The sequence below is a fragment of the Miscanthus floridulus genome, chromosome 4 (genome assembly GCF_019320115.1).
Source record: "Miscanthus floridulus cultivar M001 chromosome 4, ASM1932011v1, whole genome shotgun sequence".
In the NCBI taxonomy this organism is placed as follows: Eukaryota; Viridiplantae; Streptophyta; class Magnoliopsida; order Poales; family Poaceae; genus Miscanthus; species Miscanthus floridulus.
In genome coordinates this window covers 36722702-36740795 of record NC_089583.1, presented here as the reverse complement: position 1 = coordinate 36740795, position 18094 = coordinate 36722702, and the positions used below count along the sequence as shown (strand labels likewise).

Below are 18094 nucleotides of genomic sequence, written 5' to 3'. Positions count from 1 at the left end.
GGTGCTCGTCTTCCACCAGACACTAAGCACCCCGAAAAGAGAGCTACAGCGGGCGAGTTTCGTTAGGCACACCCCAAGGGAGAGCCCGAATACTCCACATTTTGTCCCAAGGATCAAATAATGAGAACGAGTTATAATACTTAGTCCATTTCATACATCTAGAGTTCTTAGAAATTTATTATTACATTGCCAAATTCAGAGTGCGGAATATTAAACAGCGGAATGATAAAAAATATCTATCGATAATGAACATAGATCCGTCTATGCCCACCAGAAGAATCCTTCACACAATGGGTACTCCTCAAGTTGAACCTGCAACAGGGGTAAATAAACCCTGAGTACACAATATACTCGCAAGACTTATCCGACTAGTGGGAATAATTTTCTGACTCCAAGGGTTATGCAAAGCTTTATGGTTTGCTGGGTTTCTTTTTGCAGAAAGCAATTCTAGTAGTGAATCCTTACTTATGTTATTATTAGCAGTCATGATTAATTTATTATCTAGCCATTCTATGTAAGCACATGTTCTACTTTCAAGCAAGGGTTGAGCAATCAGTTCCATTTCATCACCTTTTATCTTTCAATTCTTACTACGGTGCTAGATTGTAGACAAGCCATACCGAAACATTGGCGATTTGTGAATCAATGCCCTAGCTCGGTACCCTAAAAATACACGCCCCGCTTATACCCCGGGCACAAGCAGGACCAACCCATCACCCTCCTGTCACGGGGTCTAGGTCCCCATCCAAACTTGGACTCCAAGCCCCCGCTCCTAAGTCCCGGACTTAGTACGGTGCAAGGACCTCCACCATCCCTGCCTCCAATCAGTCGGTCCAGAAAGAGCCAAAACCCATGACAAGAGAGCAACAAGTCTTTCATGCGCCCATACCTAAGTATGTGCTTGGGATAATAAGTCTATGACTTGCCTAGAACCCAATGCAACGGTCGGTCCTTAACAGACATAGACAGGGAAAAAGTGTAACCAAGCTATGCCCTGTTGGCCGCAGGACACAATCTCTTACACCCACCAATACCGAAACCATATTCATGCCCGGTCTCCATTTCCTTTCCACCATTTTATCATGAGTGATCATAAATGTTCACCTATTGTGAGTAACGACGGGTTACTCACGCTACCGATACCCTAAGCATAACAGCTACTCAACCTATACTAGTAGGACTCATAGGTAAGTATATTTATGCATGTAATTTCTATAAAATGCCTATAACATAAATGCACATCATATATATTCAATAATCATTCAAAAATAGGGGTTATGCACCGGGGCTTGCTTTGGACAGGCGGTGTGTCAACAAAGTCAGCAATGAACGGCTCAGGGGCTCCCTCCTATATGAGAACCTCCTCCTTGTACTCCTCAATAATCTTCTCATAGTCCTGTTCGTCCGTAGGCACGAACTCTACCAACTTGTGATCTACATGTATGAAATGATGATGCAACACTTAGTAATACGGCAACAACAACTCTTAAAATAAAAAAGCATCTATCAAGCTACTAAGCTAGTTCTACCAACTAAGGTGCTAAGTTACCTACTGTCACCACTAACAAGTATGAAGCATGACATGTACTATCGTAGCAACTAAAGGTATTCTTACTCTTAATACCGATTTACTCTATATAAGATAAAACAAGGAATACTAGCTACTCTATTTATCAACCTACTCTAGGGCTACAAAAATTATAGAGAGTACATAATAATCTATTGAGCCTACTGTAAAATTTCATGGCTAAAGCTACAATCGATTTGCCATGAAAATTCCTATAAATATTAAGCTAAGTAATACTAAGCTTTCTAAATTGAATTTATGAATCTATCATTATCATAACTAACTATAAACTAACTACACCAATAGATAGATAGCATTTTTGTAAACCTAACAAATTTTGTTTCACTATTTTTGAACACCTACATAATTTACTATAATTTTACCAAGATTAGTTCAAAACTAAATTGAATAAACATTTACTAATTCCCTAAAAATGAAAAACTGAATTCAAACCATGGACCACTACTCGTGGCGCGCCCCACGTCCGCGCGGCGCGTGCACGCGCGCCTGCGCTCCACCAACGTGGCCCACGCGGGGGCACGGCCCAGATGAGCGACGACGCCCGTGACGGGAAGACCCACCGGTGTATTTGCTGAAATGCCCTTTCTCTAATACCGAATCCAACCAAGGTCCATAGCACTATTCCCACAGTCAGCTATCTTACAATTCCGCCCCTCCCCCTTTCCATCTTTACCACGGCCATATCCTCGCCCCCCACGCGCGCACCAGCACAGCGGCGTTGGCACTGGCGGTTACGCCAGCCAGACCAGCCCTTTCTTGCCCTATCTAAGGAGCCGATACCTGCCTAGGTGTGAACACGAAGCACTGGGCGAAGAAAGCGTGAGCCGGTACACCGTAGTAAGGCCGGTCCACGGTGGCGGAGCTCCTACAAAAAGGCGGTGGCGTTCTAGTGAGCTACGACAACGCTAGGACAGTAGGGGTAGCGCACAAGCTTAAGGTACTCACCATGGACCTAGACGAGGTGGCAGTTCGACCAAAAGTGGCCCGAGCCAAGCTAGCCGCGTTCACATGGACGATGCGATGGTGCATTGTGGTGGCAAGGCTGCGTCAGGTGCGGCTAGAGGGTGGTAGCAACTTGGCAAGGGTGCGTTGGGTGCTGGGTAGGTGGAGGCAAAGCTGGAGGTGCAACGAGACGAACACGAGTAGCTCTGGATTGGGGCCTTGCCATCGACGCATGTCGTGGCGGCCTTAACGACCCGGCGGGAGGAAAACTCCAAATTGGAGCATGGCTCAGTGAGTAACACCGCACGATGGGGTCGGGTGGCTAGCTGACTACACTGCGAAGCTATGGACAAAGCTAATTAGACTGAGGTGGCTCCACCAAACCAAATTGAAGGCGTGGGTCCGGCGACCATGGCGATAGAGGAACAGGGGACGGCCGGCATGGCTTGGCTCGACGTTGCCATGGAGGGACACGGCTATCAACTCGAAGCACAGAAGCGCACATGCTACAGGGCGATGGGGAACCAGCCAAACGCACAAAGGAATGGTTGGCCGCATTGCCATAACTCACAAGCCAATGGTGGCTCGGCCCTATGCGCTACAGTGGACAGCGCTGGCCAGGGCAGAGGCAGCAGCGTAGTGTCGCATCGAGCGCAAACGTGATGGCAAGGTAGGCGGGGCAGGCCCATGCGGGCAAGGTGATGGTGTAGGTGAGCGCGCTTGGGCACGGCAGCAGGTGGCAGTGGCTAGCAGCGCAGAGCCAGTGGTAGGCCTGGCCAGCGTGGTGGCACGTGTGCGGGCGTGCGTGCGCGTGCGCATCGTGTGCGTGTTCGTGTGCCAGGGCGCGGCAATGGCGGTGTGGGCCTACGCGGCGGTGCACGCCTGGGCAAGCCAATGCTGCGGCGTCGAGCCGAACCGAGGCAGTGACCGCGCCCAGACGCTGACACCGGCCGAAACGTGCCATGCACGATTTTTAAAGCGCCCCAAAAATCCCACTCAATGATCCAATTGCTAAATCACCTATTCTATGTTCGAGATGGCATGTTAGGCTACTAAAACCAGTCCTAAAAACATGCCACTACTTAACCCGATTCTCCTAAAAAAATTCTCAAACTTAGCCTCGTCAACCCATTTTCTAACTTAAGAAACCTGACCACATCGTGATCGGTTTCGCGTCGAATTCAATTTCCAAGCTATTAAGTATGCTCGCTAGCGAATCACATTCTTGACCGTAAGTATTTCACCGCCACCTATGAAGCTTGTACTATAAACTTTATTAAAGTTTCGTACATGCATTCTATAACATTTTCGTTCAATAAAAATTTGTTTAAAACCCTAAGTGATATAACGCGACATGAAATATAACCTTCGTTTCGTATTTCTGATGAACGTTTTGAGTTACAAAATTTGATTTACACCATATGTTACACATATTTACACATAAATATGATGTTCATGCAATGTTTTAGCAAAAGACTGTACAGTGTAACATCGAGGGTGTTACAGCAGAGTTGTTGGAGTTCATCGTATGCCTTGATTCATCTCCGGTATGAGTTCTTCTTGGGACTTTCCCAAATTAAATTTGAGAATTTCCTGTAGGGGTTAGTCCAACAAAAATAACCAGCATCTACACAAGCAATTTTTAGTTCAATAACCAAACTAGACTCAATGTCTAATTTTAATTAAGGAAGGCATTTTAACCTAAGCACCACGCTTAATTTAAAAGCCAATGAAAGTATGTACAGTACTTCCAAACCAAAGCATACTATGGAAGACAAAAGTAGCCTAAAAGTATTTTAGATATTTACTCAAATAGAGATGAAAGAGCATGATTATGGTGAGTAATTTTTTTAAGATAAAGGATGCAGGTGGCTTGGATATATGCATGGAACTAAACATGTTGTGGATTTAATATGAGAGAATTCAAACTAAACGGAATGGAGGCATGGATTATTCCAAGTAAACATGCAGTGGAATGCAAAATGTTAAAAAAGATAACTACTGATTAAGTTTGAAGTCCATGAGCATGACTATCTCATCTTACTTGATCATACTTACCATGACTCACATAATGCAACTTGTGAGTAGTGCAGCGTCTGTTTCCGTCACTTGAGATGTGATTTGAATTCTTGTGACGTCGACCTTTTTCTCCAATCAACATGTGAGATAGCAGGGTTCTAATGTTGATGGATCTTTGAATGTTCAGGCACCCTAGGGTTCTTCAATGTTTCTTCTTTTCTTGTGGAAGCTTGTCGGAAGGTCGAAACGGCATCTGCTATCCTGTCTTATTTCACAATTCAACAGAACAAGGGTAATCCTACTAAAGCTAGCGGTATGTTAATGATCTAAATCTTTATGCCAATTGTTTTCCTAGTAATGACACCAAAAATACTTGTTGGTATTTATTAACGTAAATAGAATATGAAGGATTCCGCAAGCGTACAGGATGCCATTGTAATATTTTATTAGAAGTATTTTGGGTATCGTTATTTATATTTTACCATAGGAAAATAATGGAGTAAAGACTTACTAAGTAATAGTGGAATGTCTACCAATCCACATACCAGCATAGCTAAAGCAAGGGTGAATGTAATGATAGGAATAAAGCATAATGACACTCAGGGGATAGATCACTAAGATAATGTAAACTAGTCAACTTAGGAGAGTAACGGGTGAGGTAGGTTCCTATGACATTCTTATTACATGGTCAAAGTATATATACACCCAACTATAGCTAAGACTAACTCTACTCTTATGCACTTCGGGACGCCGCTTAGACAGTAGAACATCCGCAAAAGATAACTCTACTAACGTGACTACGGTCCTACAATTTAAGAACCTGCTTAATTTGGTGTGGACTACAAAGGATAGACGGGGTTATCACCTCCCGCTTCTACCACACAACTAGGAAACAGGGTGTACTCACAGACAAAGCATCGTATAAGCACCATGCTTACACGAAGCTCGGCTACTTAGCCTAACCGATAAACTAGCAAACCAAGCGCTCTATGAACCCGCACATAAAAGTATTGATAACCTTTAACTAAGCAAGATATATATGTAAAGTAAGCATAGCCATGTAAATAGGAATATGATAAATTGATAATAAGTCTTACAAGATGTAGAAGTAAAGATACCAGACTTTGCCGAGCCTTCAAGACTAGATCCGAAACTTGAGCATGAGCCAAACTTGACCCCACTTCCGAGCTACTAATCTACTACATTGACGAGTTCTAAACCTAATCCTCCTGGTGTGCGTTGATCTGAATGAGAGATATGAATTAGGGTTTTCAAGATGTCTTCAAAGAGGGGGGTAGGGGCTGCTATATATAGGGGAGATGGAGTGGGGGGCAAGACATTGCCACGTCATCGATCCGCGTTAACTCCCTCGATCACCGTTGGATGAACCGACCTTGATCAACAGCGGAGATGGACTCTCAAATGCGGTGGGAAACAGACATAGAAAGGAGACGCTGACCGGTGGGACTCATAGGCCGGCCAGCCTATCTCTGTGACAGGTGGGCCCCACCCTCCGGTGGAAGCTTCTAGACTCCGTCTTGAGTTGTTTTTCGCAGGTTTCGTGAGCCGAATCTCTTTCTGATATCGGTTTGCTTGTTTGGAGAGTACGACGGTGGTCCGAGGGGCTATTTTCTGGATAAATCCTCCTGCATTCACGTATTCACCAAAGCTCGTGGAATTCATTAGTTTAAACCCCTATTTCTATATTTGGTGATAAAATATAGTACATATACAGGATATGCTGACGGTTTATGATTGATGTTAACGACCATCCACAACGAGGTGAGGCATGTGCATGCAACACGTGGGGCGAGAAGAGTGCGGTGCAAGGTGGGCCTGTTCACCTGGTTGGTTCCAAACCTATTGCCCCGTGAAACCACCCGGGCCAAACCGTAAGTGCGGGTTCACATGAGTTACATTTGGTTTCGGAGGAACTGACAAAACCATCACAACTACGTTTTATCTGCGAGCTCGCCTTCTCGTGGTCGACTATGGCTCCCTGACGCGCGTGGCCGCCCTCATCCAGCATGTGCTCCATCGCCATGGCCTTCCCGTGTCCATGTGCACGCTTGCTCCCGCGGCGCGTCCACATCAGCTTCTCCTCCATCATGTGTCGCAGCTCCTCTGCCTCCATGTCCTTCTCACCGACGGCTATTGCAGCGACACGACAACCTCAATGTCGTCCATGATCATGGGACCGATGGCGGCTCGTCCTCCCCGTGCACCCACCCCAGCAATGCATCCACTGCGACCTTCTTCTACATCGCGCACCATAGCTCCTCCGCCTCCACATCCTTATCGATGGCAGCGGCGGTGGCGTCGATGTCGTTGGAGGCCATGATAAAGGGACCGATGCAGAGCTGCAGCTTCATCATCGTCGCGCCGTCACGTGGGTTTCTTGCTAGGACGTACAGTTGCTTGTCCGTGCGGTCTTTTCCTCCATCTCAGGCCGCAACTCCTCGCCCTTCACGTTCTCATCAAATCTATCGCCGCCATCGAGTGCCCATGACCCGGTGAAACCGTCAAACCAACAAGACCAACGCACATAACCCGGTGTCCTGCGGGTCCTAGAACGTAGAACCATATTAAACCGCAGTTGAACAAGCCTAGTGCAGGGAATATTGTTGGACGGTGCAATAAGACGAGCGTGCGATTCATTCATAAGTATCAAGATTGGGATAAACACGATAAGTTTAGAGAGTCGATTTGCTAACACTAGGACTAAAAATGAAAACCCAGAATAAATTTATAAGTTTAGAGAGCTGAACGTGTGCACGAACAGCATGTTACTCTTAAACAATTTTAAAAGAAAATGACAAAAAAAAAATAAGAACACTCTCCGCGTGGCGGGACCCGACCGGGGAGTCCAACACGGTACCACCACCAGGTCACCAACACCCGCGCACCAAATCGCGTCGCCTTTCTTTCCTCCCCATTTCCCCGCCACGTCACCGCGAACCCTCCCCCACCCAACCCACCTCACCCGCCCTTCGACCATCCCACCTACCGACACGCGGGCCCGCTCCCTCCCGTCCCCACAGCGTCATCCTGACGGGCAGCCAAGGCGTCGACGCGGACTAAGTCGCGCAGCCACCGCCATTTTTTTTCTTTAACTCGTGAGACCAGGCGGAGGAGGCGACGACATCGCCACCGCACCGCACCAGTGAAGAGAGAGAGAGAGAGAGAGAGGGAGGGAGGCGCGTAGAGTCTCCCCGAGAAACGAGCTACAAAAGTCTCCTCCTCCTTTGACCCCCGAATCCCCTACACCATTGATGGTTGCGGGGGCACCGGAAGGAGCCGCTGACGATGGGCCTCTGCTCCTCCTCCACCGCCGCCCGGGCCGCCTCCGACCCCGGCGCCGCAGCCGCCGCCGCGGCGGCGAAGAAGGGGCGCGGGATCGTCGCGTGCGGGAAGCGGACCGACTTCGGCTACGACAAGGACTTCGAGGCGCTCTACTCGCTCGGGAAGCTGCTGGGCCACGGCCAGTTCGGCTACACCTTCGCCGCCGTCGATCGCGCCTCCTCCGAGCGCGTCGCCGTCAAGCGCATCGACAAGAACAAGGTACTGCTATGCGTGCTCCGCTCGCCGGCGACCGAGCCTTCATTGGTCTTTTTCTCATTTCCGTTACGGCGGAGGAGCGTCTCGACGGTCTCGTGTTGCTGGCTGCCTGACGGGTGGGCCAGGCCTGAGGCCTCCTTGTGCTGTGTCACGCCAGCTGGGCTAGCCTGCACAGCTTGCTGGGGGCGCTTCTCGTTTATCACGAGTGCGGTAGCTAAACTTATGCGAAGTTGTTGGCACAAGTTGCCAAATGCCAATTGCCTCGGGACACTGCACATGGCGAATCAGCAGAAACAGGAATCTCAAATAAAGGCATCTATGCTGACTTGCCCTAAAAAAGGAAAAGAAAACACATGCTGACTTATTTGGGGTTACTGTACATACATCTGCTAATTTGGGCAGGCTTTCCCTTTCTGAGAACACGTAGGAGAGCTCCTCATCTTTGGATTAGATAGCATGGGCAAGTTAGATCTACTGATCAGCGGCCATGGAAGCTACAGTAATCACGACTGATGGTTTGGTTCCGGTTTCTCAATGTCACAAGTTGTGTGTCAATATTGCAAAACTTATTGATGAGCATATCATGGCTAATGGCAGTTCTGCTTTGGCCTTACTCAGTTATGCCATAACGGTATTAGGAACATATTCGGTTTCACCACACTTGTCCAAATGAAGATAACTGATAATTCTTTTATCTGTAACAAAATAGGCTGTATCAGAAACGCAACGCTTCCAAAAGTGATCCTCGGCCTTAGTGGACACATGTTGGTCACATTTGTTCCTCTGTGCATTCAATATCAGTACATCATAGCGAGTGTAATTTGTTCATAAGATCAAGAAAAGTCAGAACTATCTCCTATTTTGAAATATAGTGTACAGAATTAACTTGACACAGATGGGTATTTTCCCTGCAGATGGTCCTTCCTGTTGCTGTTGAAGACGTAAAGCGAGAAGTTAAAATATTGAAGGCATTGCAAGGGCACGAAAATGTTGTACACTTTTACAATGCATTCGAAGATGACAACTATGTTTATATAGTCATGGAGTAAGTTATGGAAAAACACTCATTGTTCGTGTAATCTTTCAAGTTTTGTTTATAAGTAGGTTTATGTGAATATTTAACCACCACAAATTCTGTAGGAAACCCAATCAGATATGATTTAAGAGTGGTCTATAGAAGTTTGATTAGCATCCTGTCAGAAACTTTTCCATAACTTTTTATATAGAGGACTTACCATAGTAAGGCCTAGGGCAGTTGGGAGTTTGATGACACGAGTCTGTGACGTCATATTCAAAATTGAATAACATCATATTTGTGGAGAAATTCTATGATAATGCTGGTTTGGTTTATAGAGAATTCAGGACAAAAGGGCAGATTAGATTTGTTTGCAAGCAGTTGTGATGCTTTCTGGTCCTTTTCTCACTGCACAAGCTAATTAAATATCCGATTTTCCATTGATTTGTTCATTTTGTCAGATTATGTGAGGGTGGCGAGCTACTTGATCGGATATTAGCCAAGTAAGAAATATCATAATACTTAGATGTCTGTGACAGCTCTTATCTTACCCTTGTTGCACAAGTATTGCATTCTGTGTTCTTTCTCTGTTAACTTATACAAAGTATATATTCAATATCAAGCTAAGCATTTACCTTTTTTTTTGTTCAATTAAGTGTTTCTTTTACGTGTCATTTCTCGTTTCAGAGTTGATTCCAGAATATTCCTTGAACTTTTGTTTTTGTTATTCTGATGGTCTGGTAATTTTTGGTTGGACTAGAACATAGAGGCATTAGTTTGTTCTTATGAAGATAGTATCGTCCAGATACTGAGCCTACTAGATATAGCCATATAGGTTTCGCTACAATTTGATTCCTCTCTCTGTCTTATATTGACACTGCACCTTGAAACATGGCAACAGTCCCCATATGATAAGAAGTTTCTTAATATGGATATCTAGCATTATTGATGTATTGAGATGGGACATCCTAGTCACTTCCAAACTTCTTTTAGAAAACAAGACATCATAGTCTCCTATGCTGTGTTTACACCCTTTCTTTACTGGTGCCTTTGTTCTGATGTATCTAGAAGGCATCTTATGCTGGAACTCATATTTTGTGCCTGAACAGGAAAGATAGCCGTTATAGCGAGAAAGATGCTGCGGTAGTTGTCCGACAGATGCTCAAGGTTGCAGCTGAGTGCCATCTGCATGGTTTGGTTCATCGGGACATGAAACCTGAGGTATACTCTTAAAGTTTATGATGGAATCATATCATCAATAGCAGTTGCTAATATCTTTTTATTAAAAGGATTAGCTAATAATCTTACTGGTGTGTAGAACTTCCTATTCAAATCAACAAAGGAGGACTCACCCCTTAAGGCTACAGATTTTGGTCTTTCAGACTTCATAAGACCAGGTGCGTCCATGCACATGTTTTTCTTAATGATCTGTAGTTTTCCCTGTTTGACTTTCACAGTATGTATTAGTTATAGACTTATAGGTTACACTTAACTATTGCTGTATGCACTCACAGGGAGGCAGTTCCGTGACATTGTCGGAAGTGCCTACTATGTAGCACCAGAAGTACTCAAACGCAAGTCAGGGCCAGAATCCGATGTTTGGAGTATAGGTGTTATAACCTATATTTTGCTGTGTGGAAGACGGCCTTTTTGGGACAAAACTGAAGATGGGATATTTAAAGAGGTTTACAGCCTAAGTTGTCTCAATTCTGTAATTATTTTCGACATGTTCAGTATATGTATATATGCAAAAATGCTTTCTTTGCATGTCCCATGCTAATTAATTTCCTTTTGTTCTTCAACATTGACACATTGCCTTGATATCATTATCCTAATTGCTCATTTAACATGAATTAAATATCTATTCCATGTAAAAGTTTATGGTTTAGGGAAGCTGAGCTAGTTCAGTTGACCACCCAGGCAAGTCCTTGTCGAGGCAAATTTGTGTGGCTATTTTCTTATTACAAAATGCCACCTAGTTCCTCCTAGGTGGGTCTAGTTTTTTTTAAATGTTTATGGTTTATGTTGTCAGATAGGCTAACTTATATAAAGATAAAAATATATGGCGTTATATTTTGATGTGTAGTTTATTGTACAACATAGTAATATTGAACACAAAACAGGTATTTGTATCTTCACAAAATTTGCATGTGCTCTATTTTATGGAGAGATTGGCAAAATAGGACGGATACGGTCGAGTTCATTTTAATACCACAAAAAGTTCCCATGACCTTGCAATACCAAGATATTTGTTTTTATATTTCATTTTTCTACATCCGAAGAGGATTGCAAAGGGGCTCTATTACCCTTTTGCTTTATGACTACACTCACAACTTCTCCCAACACTCCTCTCTGCTGCATTCTCTGTCAACTTCTTTATGGACGGATGGAGTGGTTTTTAGCTGAATAGTGTGAATTTTCAGTGGTATATAAAAATACCAGATATTTTAGTGGTATTTTGTGGAAGGGAACTTTCAACTATACTTGAAATGAGCACCAACATTCCTGTTCTGTAATAGCAATGCCAAATAAAACAATGGACTTCCAAGGATGTTATAGGATGAGTATAGGGAATACGTGAACACAAATTAGGACAAACGATCTTTTGGGATTACAAGTTCTCAGGATGTGTTCACAACAAGAGCAAGCTTAAATTCTCTTCTCTTCCTAAACCCGTGTGACCATGGACAATCAAGAGTTGTTCGAATCCAAGCATGCATTATCTGATAAATGTTTGTAACAAACAATCCTTGGTGACAGCTCTTAATGTCCAGAAATTCTAGCATGGATGGCTGATCTAGGTGGAGAGAATCCTCATTCATCTCTTTTCTCCTAGCCCTAATGCACTAACAAAACAATGAAAGCAGTCCTAAACATCAGCTTTGCATTGACAAAAGCATGAATATTTCTGTATACTCAGCTAGTGTATGCTCGTAGTTATGACTTGTCTGATTATCTTGTACCAACTTTGCTATTTTCTTCACTGCAGGTCTTAAAAAACAAGCCAGATTTCCGCCGCAGGCCCTGGCCAAACATTACTTCAAGTGCAAAAGATTTTGTACAAAAATTACTAGTTAAGGATCCCCGTGCAAGACTAACTGCTGCACAGGCATTATGTATGTGACTATGAACCATCTTGAAAAATATTAAACCATTAAGTTTGCTAATATGATTAGTTTCCCTACTACAACTCTATTAAGAGTGCCATGATGTAAGCTTGCAACATGACGGGTGAACAGCTGGTAAATGGATCATGTTTAAAGGGGGAATACTACATTACTAGTAGTCACCTTAGCCCTTAGGATAGAAATCATACATTTATGGGCACGAGGGATTGCACCTCTCTATTTAGTGGTTATATAGTTAGACAAAATGATGGGTTTGCAGTATATCCTGTTAACTAATGCCAATGTCTCTTTGTCTACCTCTCCTGTTTGGGGTAGGGGGATTTGGTTGTTTTTGTTTCGGCCCTGGCTTCTGCCTGGATATAAAATATGCATGTTTAGGCTGTTGTGGCCCTCCACAGAAACTTCTTTTTGTCATTTCTCAAAGTTGGGCATAGTAGGTGACATCGTCAAGGGAAACTACAATCTTTCAAAGGTTATTATTAATATCATTGATACATAACTAGGACGATACTAGTATTACTGACTAAAGAGAGCCTTTGCGGCTTAGCTACTATGATTGGTTATGAGGAATAGGTGTCCTTTCAGGGGGAAAAAGATAAAGCTGCTTTTGTAGACTAAGGTATATCATATTGTTTTCTTTTAAAGTTACTTACTGTTTAGTTTTGTGTTTTTCTTCAGCACATGATTGGGTGAGAGAAGGAGGAAAAGCATCTGAAATACCCTTGGATATATCAGTATTACATAATATGCGACAGTTTGTGAAATACAGTCGTTTCAAGCAATTTGCTTTAAGGGTAAGTTGAAAGTGCCTGAATTTTTTGAAGCTTGGGCATACTTCAGGAGATTTTAGCAGTGATTCATATGGTTTATACAACTTTTGTAGGCATTAGCATCTACATTAAACTCAGAAGAGCTGTCCGATCTTCGTGATCAGTTCAATGCCATTGACGTTGACAAAAATGGAACGATTAGTCTGGAGGAACTGAAGCAGGTAACTATGGTTGGATGTCATTGCTACATTGTTTCTTAATGTAACTGTTTTTCTAACATCTCATACTGGAATACCTAGAATGAGGTTCTCAATCGTAATTTTGTTATCATAGTTTGCAATTGTTAGCAAACTAAACAAATCTGATCAAGAAATAACTATTGCATGAGAAAGGATACAAGTGATCTACCGTCAATGTGAATCAAGCTGGATTTTTCTTGACAGACCAAGCTAATTCCCAATTTTCGTACTTACTACATAAAGACTTATCCCAAGATTAGCCATGCTTGTGGTGCCTCACTACTGCCATGAAATGAAATCCAATTTTGTTGCCCATTACAAGACTTGTTATCATGTGGCAGTACTCTAAACAATATATGCACACTTTTTGCAAGGTCTTTCTTTTTCATGGTGTAGTTTTTGGAATATTTTGTCCTATGAAATTGCATGTGCTGGCACATCGTACTGCTGTAGTGCTGTTGCCTATGATGTGATTACTTATACCAAGTTCAAAACAGGGGAAGTCTGTTGCTATGTCAACTTAACATATTTTGGTAACTTCTTAAGTGAAAACCAGTGTAGTAGTTTTAAATTTAACTTCATGGATAAACTGGCCATTGTAAAACTGTTTCTTGTCAGTAATCACTAAAATCACTACTGGTATACAGATCAGTTTTTTTTTTCTCCTTCAAAATTGTTTCAAGTTTCCATGGCAGCATTAACTTTTATTGTTTTTATCACAAGAAAACAGGTTTCTTCTAAAAGAAGGAACAATACAGTTCTTCTGATTATTGGTTGATGCTTTAACTAACCAGTATTGCAAAATACATTTTGACTTCTATGTTACTCCATCTGTTGTTGTACTAATTACTGGGGAATTAAGTTGATGAGCCATACTATGAAGCTATGGGAGAGAGTTATCGAGCATCGCTTGAGAGCAATAACGCGGGACTCTATGAACCAATTTGGTTTCATGCCCGGAAGGTCAACCATGGAAGCCATTTTCTTAATAAGACAAGTTATGGAGCGGTATAGGGAAAAGAAGGACCTACACATGGTTTTTATTGACTTGGAGAAGGCTTATGATAAAATACCAAGGAATGTTATGTGGTGGGTTTTGGACAAACATAAAGTCCCAACGAAGTACGTCGGGCTCATTAAGGACATGTACAACAATGTTGTGACTAGTGTTCGAACAAGTGATGGAGACACGGATGACTTCCCGATTAGGATAGGACTACATCAAGGGTCAGCTTTGAGCCCTTATCTGTTTGCCTTAGTGATGGATGAGGTCACAAGGGATATCCCTTGGTGTATGCTTTTCGCGGACGATGTAGTGCTAGTTGATGAAAGCCGAACAGGAGTGAATCAGAAACTGGAGTTATGGCGGGAGACTTTGGAGTCCAAAGGTTTTAGACTCAGTAGAACTAAAACTGAGTATATGAGATATGACTTTGGCACTACTACTCGGGAGGAGGAAGATACTAGTTTGGAAGGTCAAGTAGTGCCTAGGAAGGATACATTTTGATATTTAGGATCAATGCTACAGAAAGATGGGGATATTGATGAAGATGTTAGCCATAGAATCAAAGCAGGGTGGATGAAGTGGCGCCAAGCATCTGGTGTCCTATGTGACAAAAGGGTACCACAGAAGCTAAAAGGCAAGTTTTATAGGACGGCGATTAGACCTGCTATGTTGTATGATACAGAATGTTGGCCTACGTAAAGACGACATGTTCAATAGATAAGTGTCGCGGAAATGTGTATGTTGCGTTGGATTTGCGGTCATACAAGAAGGGATCGAGTTCGGAACGATAATATACGTGATAGATTAGGGGTAGCATCAATTGAAGAAAAGCTTGTCCAATACCGGTTGAGATGGTTTGGACATGTCCAACGGAGACCTCCAGAGGCACCGGTGCGTAGTGGAATCCTAAGCTAGGATAGCAACGTGAAGAGAGGCAGAGGTAGACCGAAGTTGACTTGGGTAGAGGCAATAAAAGGAGATTTGAAAGGATGGAATATACCCAAAGATTTAGCCTTAGATAGGAGTGCTTGGAAAACAGCTATTCACGTGCCTAAACCTTGATGGCTTCTGTTGGGTTTCAACTCTAGCCTACCCCAACTTGTTTGGGACTTAAAGGCTTTGTTGTTGTTGTTGTTATTGTTATTGTTGTTGTTACTCCATCTGTTCTGTAGAGATGCTGTGCAGTCAAAGTTGACCACTTTTATATACACAAAAGTGTTTACAGAGCCAGCATTATGTATCTAGAAATTTGAGAAATATTTCTAGTTTTCAGAACAAAAGGCTTTGCTGTTGTATTTCATGTTCTCAGAACAAAGAAATAAATTCCATGTGGTGACTTTGGATCTCACTTACAGACAAAAGTTATAAATTAATTACATTCTAGCTATTTTAGATCCTATGTTCCAGGTCACTGAGCTTATACTCATCAATTAATATGATGTGGTGTCAACACTAATGTGCAGGCTCTTGCAAAGGATGTTCCATGGAGATTAAAGGGTCCACGTGTTTTAGAGATCATTGAGGCGGTATGTTACTTATGTTTACCCTGAATGTCACAGATTGGTCTTTAAGTCCACATGCTTTGTTGGGGATTGCTTGTTTGGAACGAAGTGTGTATTATTTTCAGCGTGTGGTGTTTGTTAATGTGTATGTGAGTGTTGCAGTTTTTCCTAGTTTCTAACCCCTCTTTGGACCTCCTTGTGTTTGTCTGATATACATGTACTATACTGGATTGTCGCCTTGGTTGGGTTACTATGGTCACTACTTACAAATTCCCAAATCTGTTAACAATATTTAGTGCAAATGAAAATTAAAAACATTCATATTTTTTTTAAAAAAAAAATTGGAAATAGTTTGCGGTATGCTTGTTAAAGTACCATATACTGAAATCTGTGGACACTTTTAATCTTTTTCAACACCGTATTGCATAAAGTTAATTATTTCATTGGAGTTACAGATATTGAATATCTTATATTCCATTATTGAGCAGATTGACAGTAATACAGATGGGCTAGTTGATTTTGAAGAGTTTGTTGCTGCAACACTACACGTTCATCAGCTGGAGGAACATGATACTGAGAAGTGGAAGTCACTGTCTCAAGCTGCATTTAATAAATTTGATGTTGACAGAGATGGCTACATCACATCTGATGAACTTAGAATGGTATATATCTTAAGAAAACTGCCAGAGTTTGGTTTCTTTTTTCTTTTGGTCACATGCTTATTCTTTGCAATAATTACCAAAAACTACAAGAACCCAGTTATTCATGATGCATCTCAGGTTTCCCATACATAATTAAAGTGATAAACTAAATTATTAACGTATTTCAGGCTGGTGGCTGGCTGACCTCTTGCTCCTTGTCTACAGCATACAGGAATGAAGGGTTCTATTGATCCCCTCCTGGAGGAGGCTGACATTGACAAAGACGGCAAGATAAGCCTAGATGAATTTCGCCGGCTCTTGAAGACTGCAAGCATGAGCGCACGCAATGTACAAACTCCTAGGGGTGTTCGCGTGTCATAGTTTTCCGATTTTTGTAGTTCACATAACTGAACAAGGGAGCAGCAGCACATGTAATTGGAGAAAGGCTTCTTGATGTAAATTAATACAATCAATACACATGAATGGAGTCAATAGGTAGTTGTTCCTTGAAAACAAGCATTGTATTCTTGCTATGCAATACTATGTTTTGTTTCCAGCAAGTTCTGCAGATGAGCTTTACACGCTCAAAATCGAATGCGGCAAATGTTGCACCAGCTGTCCAGCACACATCCCTCTCTTGCTAGAGTGGGTTAAGTTTAGATTTAGGTTTGAGCTAGTTAGAGATAAGAAGATGAGATTGTATAGTTTAGATTTAGGTTTGAGTCAGTTAAAAATAGGTTGTCATTTGGGATTGTATCTGCAAGGTGAGGCTGTGTTTAGTTTAGCTTCTTAGGCACCGGCCGATGAATATAAGTTGTCATAGAATTATGTGCCACACCTTTGGCAAATAGAGGTGCTAGTGTCCGAACTTTCGGACGCCCGTGCAGCCTGCCTCTGTCCGCTGATTTTTCGTGCCCCGCACGTGCGTCCTGTCATAGCGCCTGCATGTTTGGAGGACTTGACTCGCACTCGTAGTCTGCCCCTATCTGCCTTGATTTGAGGCCGTTTGCCCCACATCGGCCCCGAGCGCGCCCCGTCCGCAAGACACCGACGTGTTGCGCCTCGTCCGCCGGCCCCAGCTCGTCGCGCGCCCATTTTCCCAGTGCTCACGTCGTGCCACCATCACTCCCCGCGCCCCCTGACTCTTCGAACAATACGAAAGATGTGCAACATGAAACACTCGAATACAACATACGTATGCAATAGATGAAACATTTGGAACATACACTTGCAACATATGCGTGAAACATATGCAAAATCCAAATAAAAACATTTGATACTTGCAACATGAAAACACTTACTGCAACATAAGACTGAAACAGCCGAAACATTTAAAACATATTGTTGCAACATATGTGTGGAACATATGCAACATCCAGATCAGAACGCTTACAACATACATCTGGAACAGATGAAACATTTTGAACAAACCTCGGAAACACTTGCAACATGCCTCTAAAACACTTGCAACATATACAACATATGCAACATCCTAAAAGCATCTAGGCCCCTTGTTGGGTTTCAGTGATTAATGACAATACGTGATTACTATGACTAACGTGTGTTTTGCAGAGGCAAATAAGTTAAGTCATAGTAATGGAGATCGATTGGGCAATCAAGATGGTCATGCCCCTACGATGGAAATCGTTTTGGTTTTCAAAGGATGGACGACAAGGTTAAGGATGA

General features: G+C 42.9%; 1 protein-coding gene across 2 annotated transcripts; it reads left to right on the top strand.

Moving 5' to 3' along the window:
• The first annotated feature begins 7642 nt into the window (after window positions 1-7642).
• On the top strand, window positions 7643-17183 carry LOC136549607 (calcium-dependent protein kinase 18). 2 transcript variants are annotated; one of them, XM_066540944.1, is made up of 12 exons: window positions 7643-8110; window positions 9022-9152; window positions 9584-9625; window positions 10232-10343; window positions 10441-10519; window positions 10637-10806; window positions 12112-12238; window positions 12929-13044; window positions 13134-13241; window positions 15729-15791; window positions 16256-16429; window positions 16597-16791. In XM_066540944.1, the coding sequence occupies exons 1-12, from the start codon at window positions 7856-7858 to the stop codon at window positions 16657-16659; spliced, it is 1440 nt and encodes a 479-aa protein (XP_066397041.1). In that variant the 5' UTR covers window positions 7643-7855; the 3' UTR covers window positions 16660-16791. The 2 variants fall into 2 exon arrangements, with proteins under 2 accessions (XP_066397041.1, XP_066397040.1); XM_066540943.1 differs by having other exon boundaries at window positions 7649-8110; window positions 16634-17183.
• The last annotated feature ends 911 nt before the right edge of the window (window positions 17184-18094 follow it).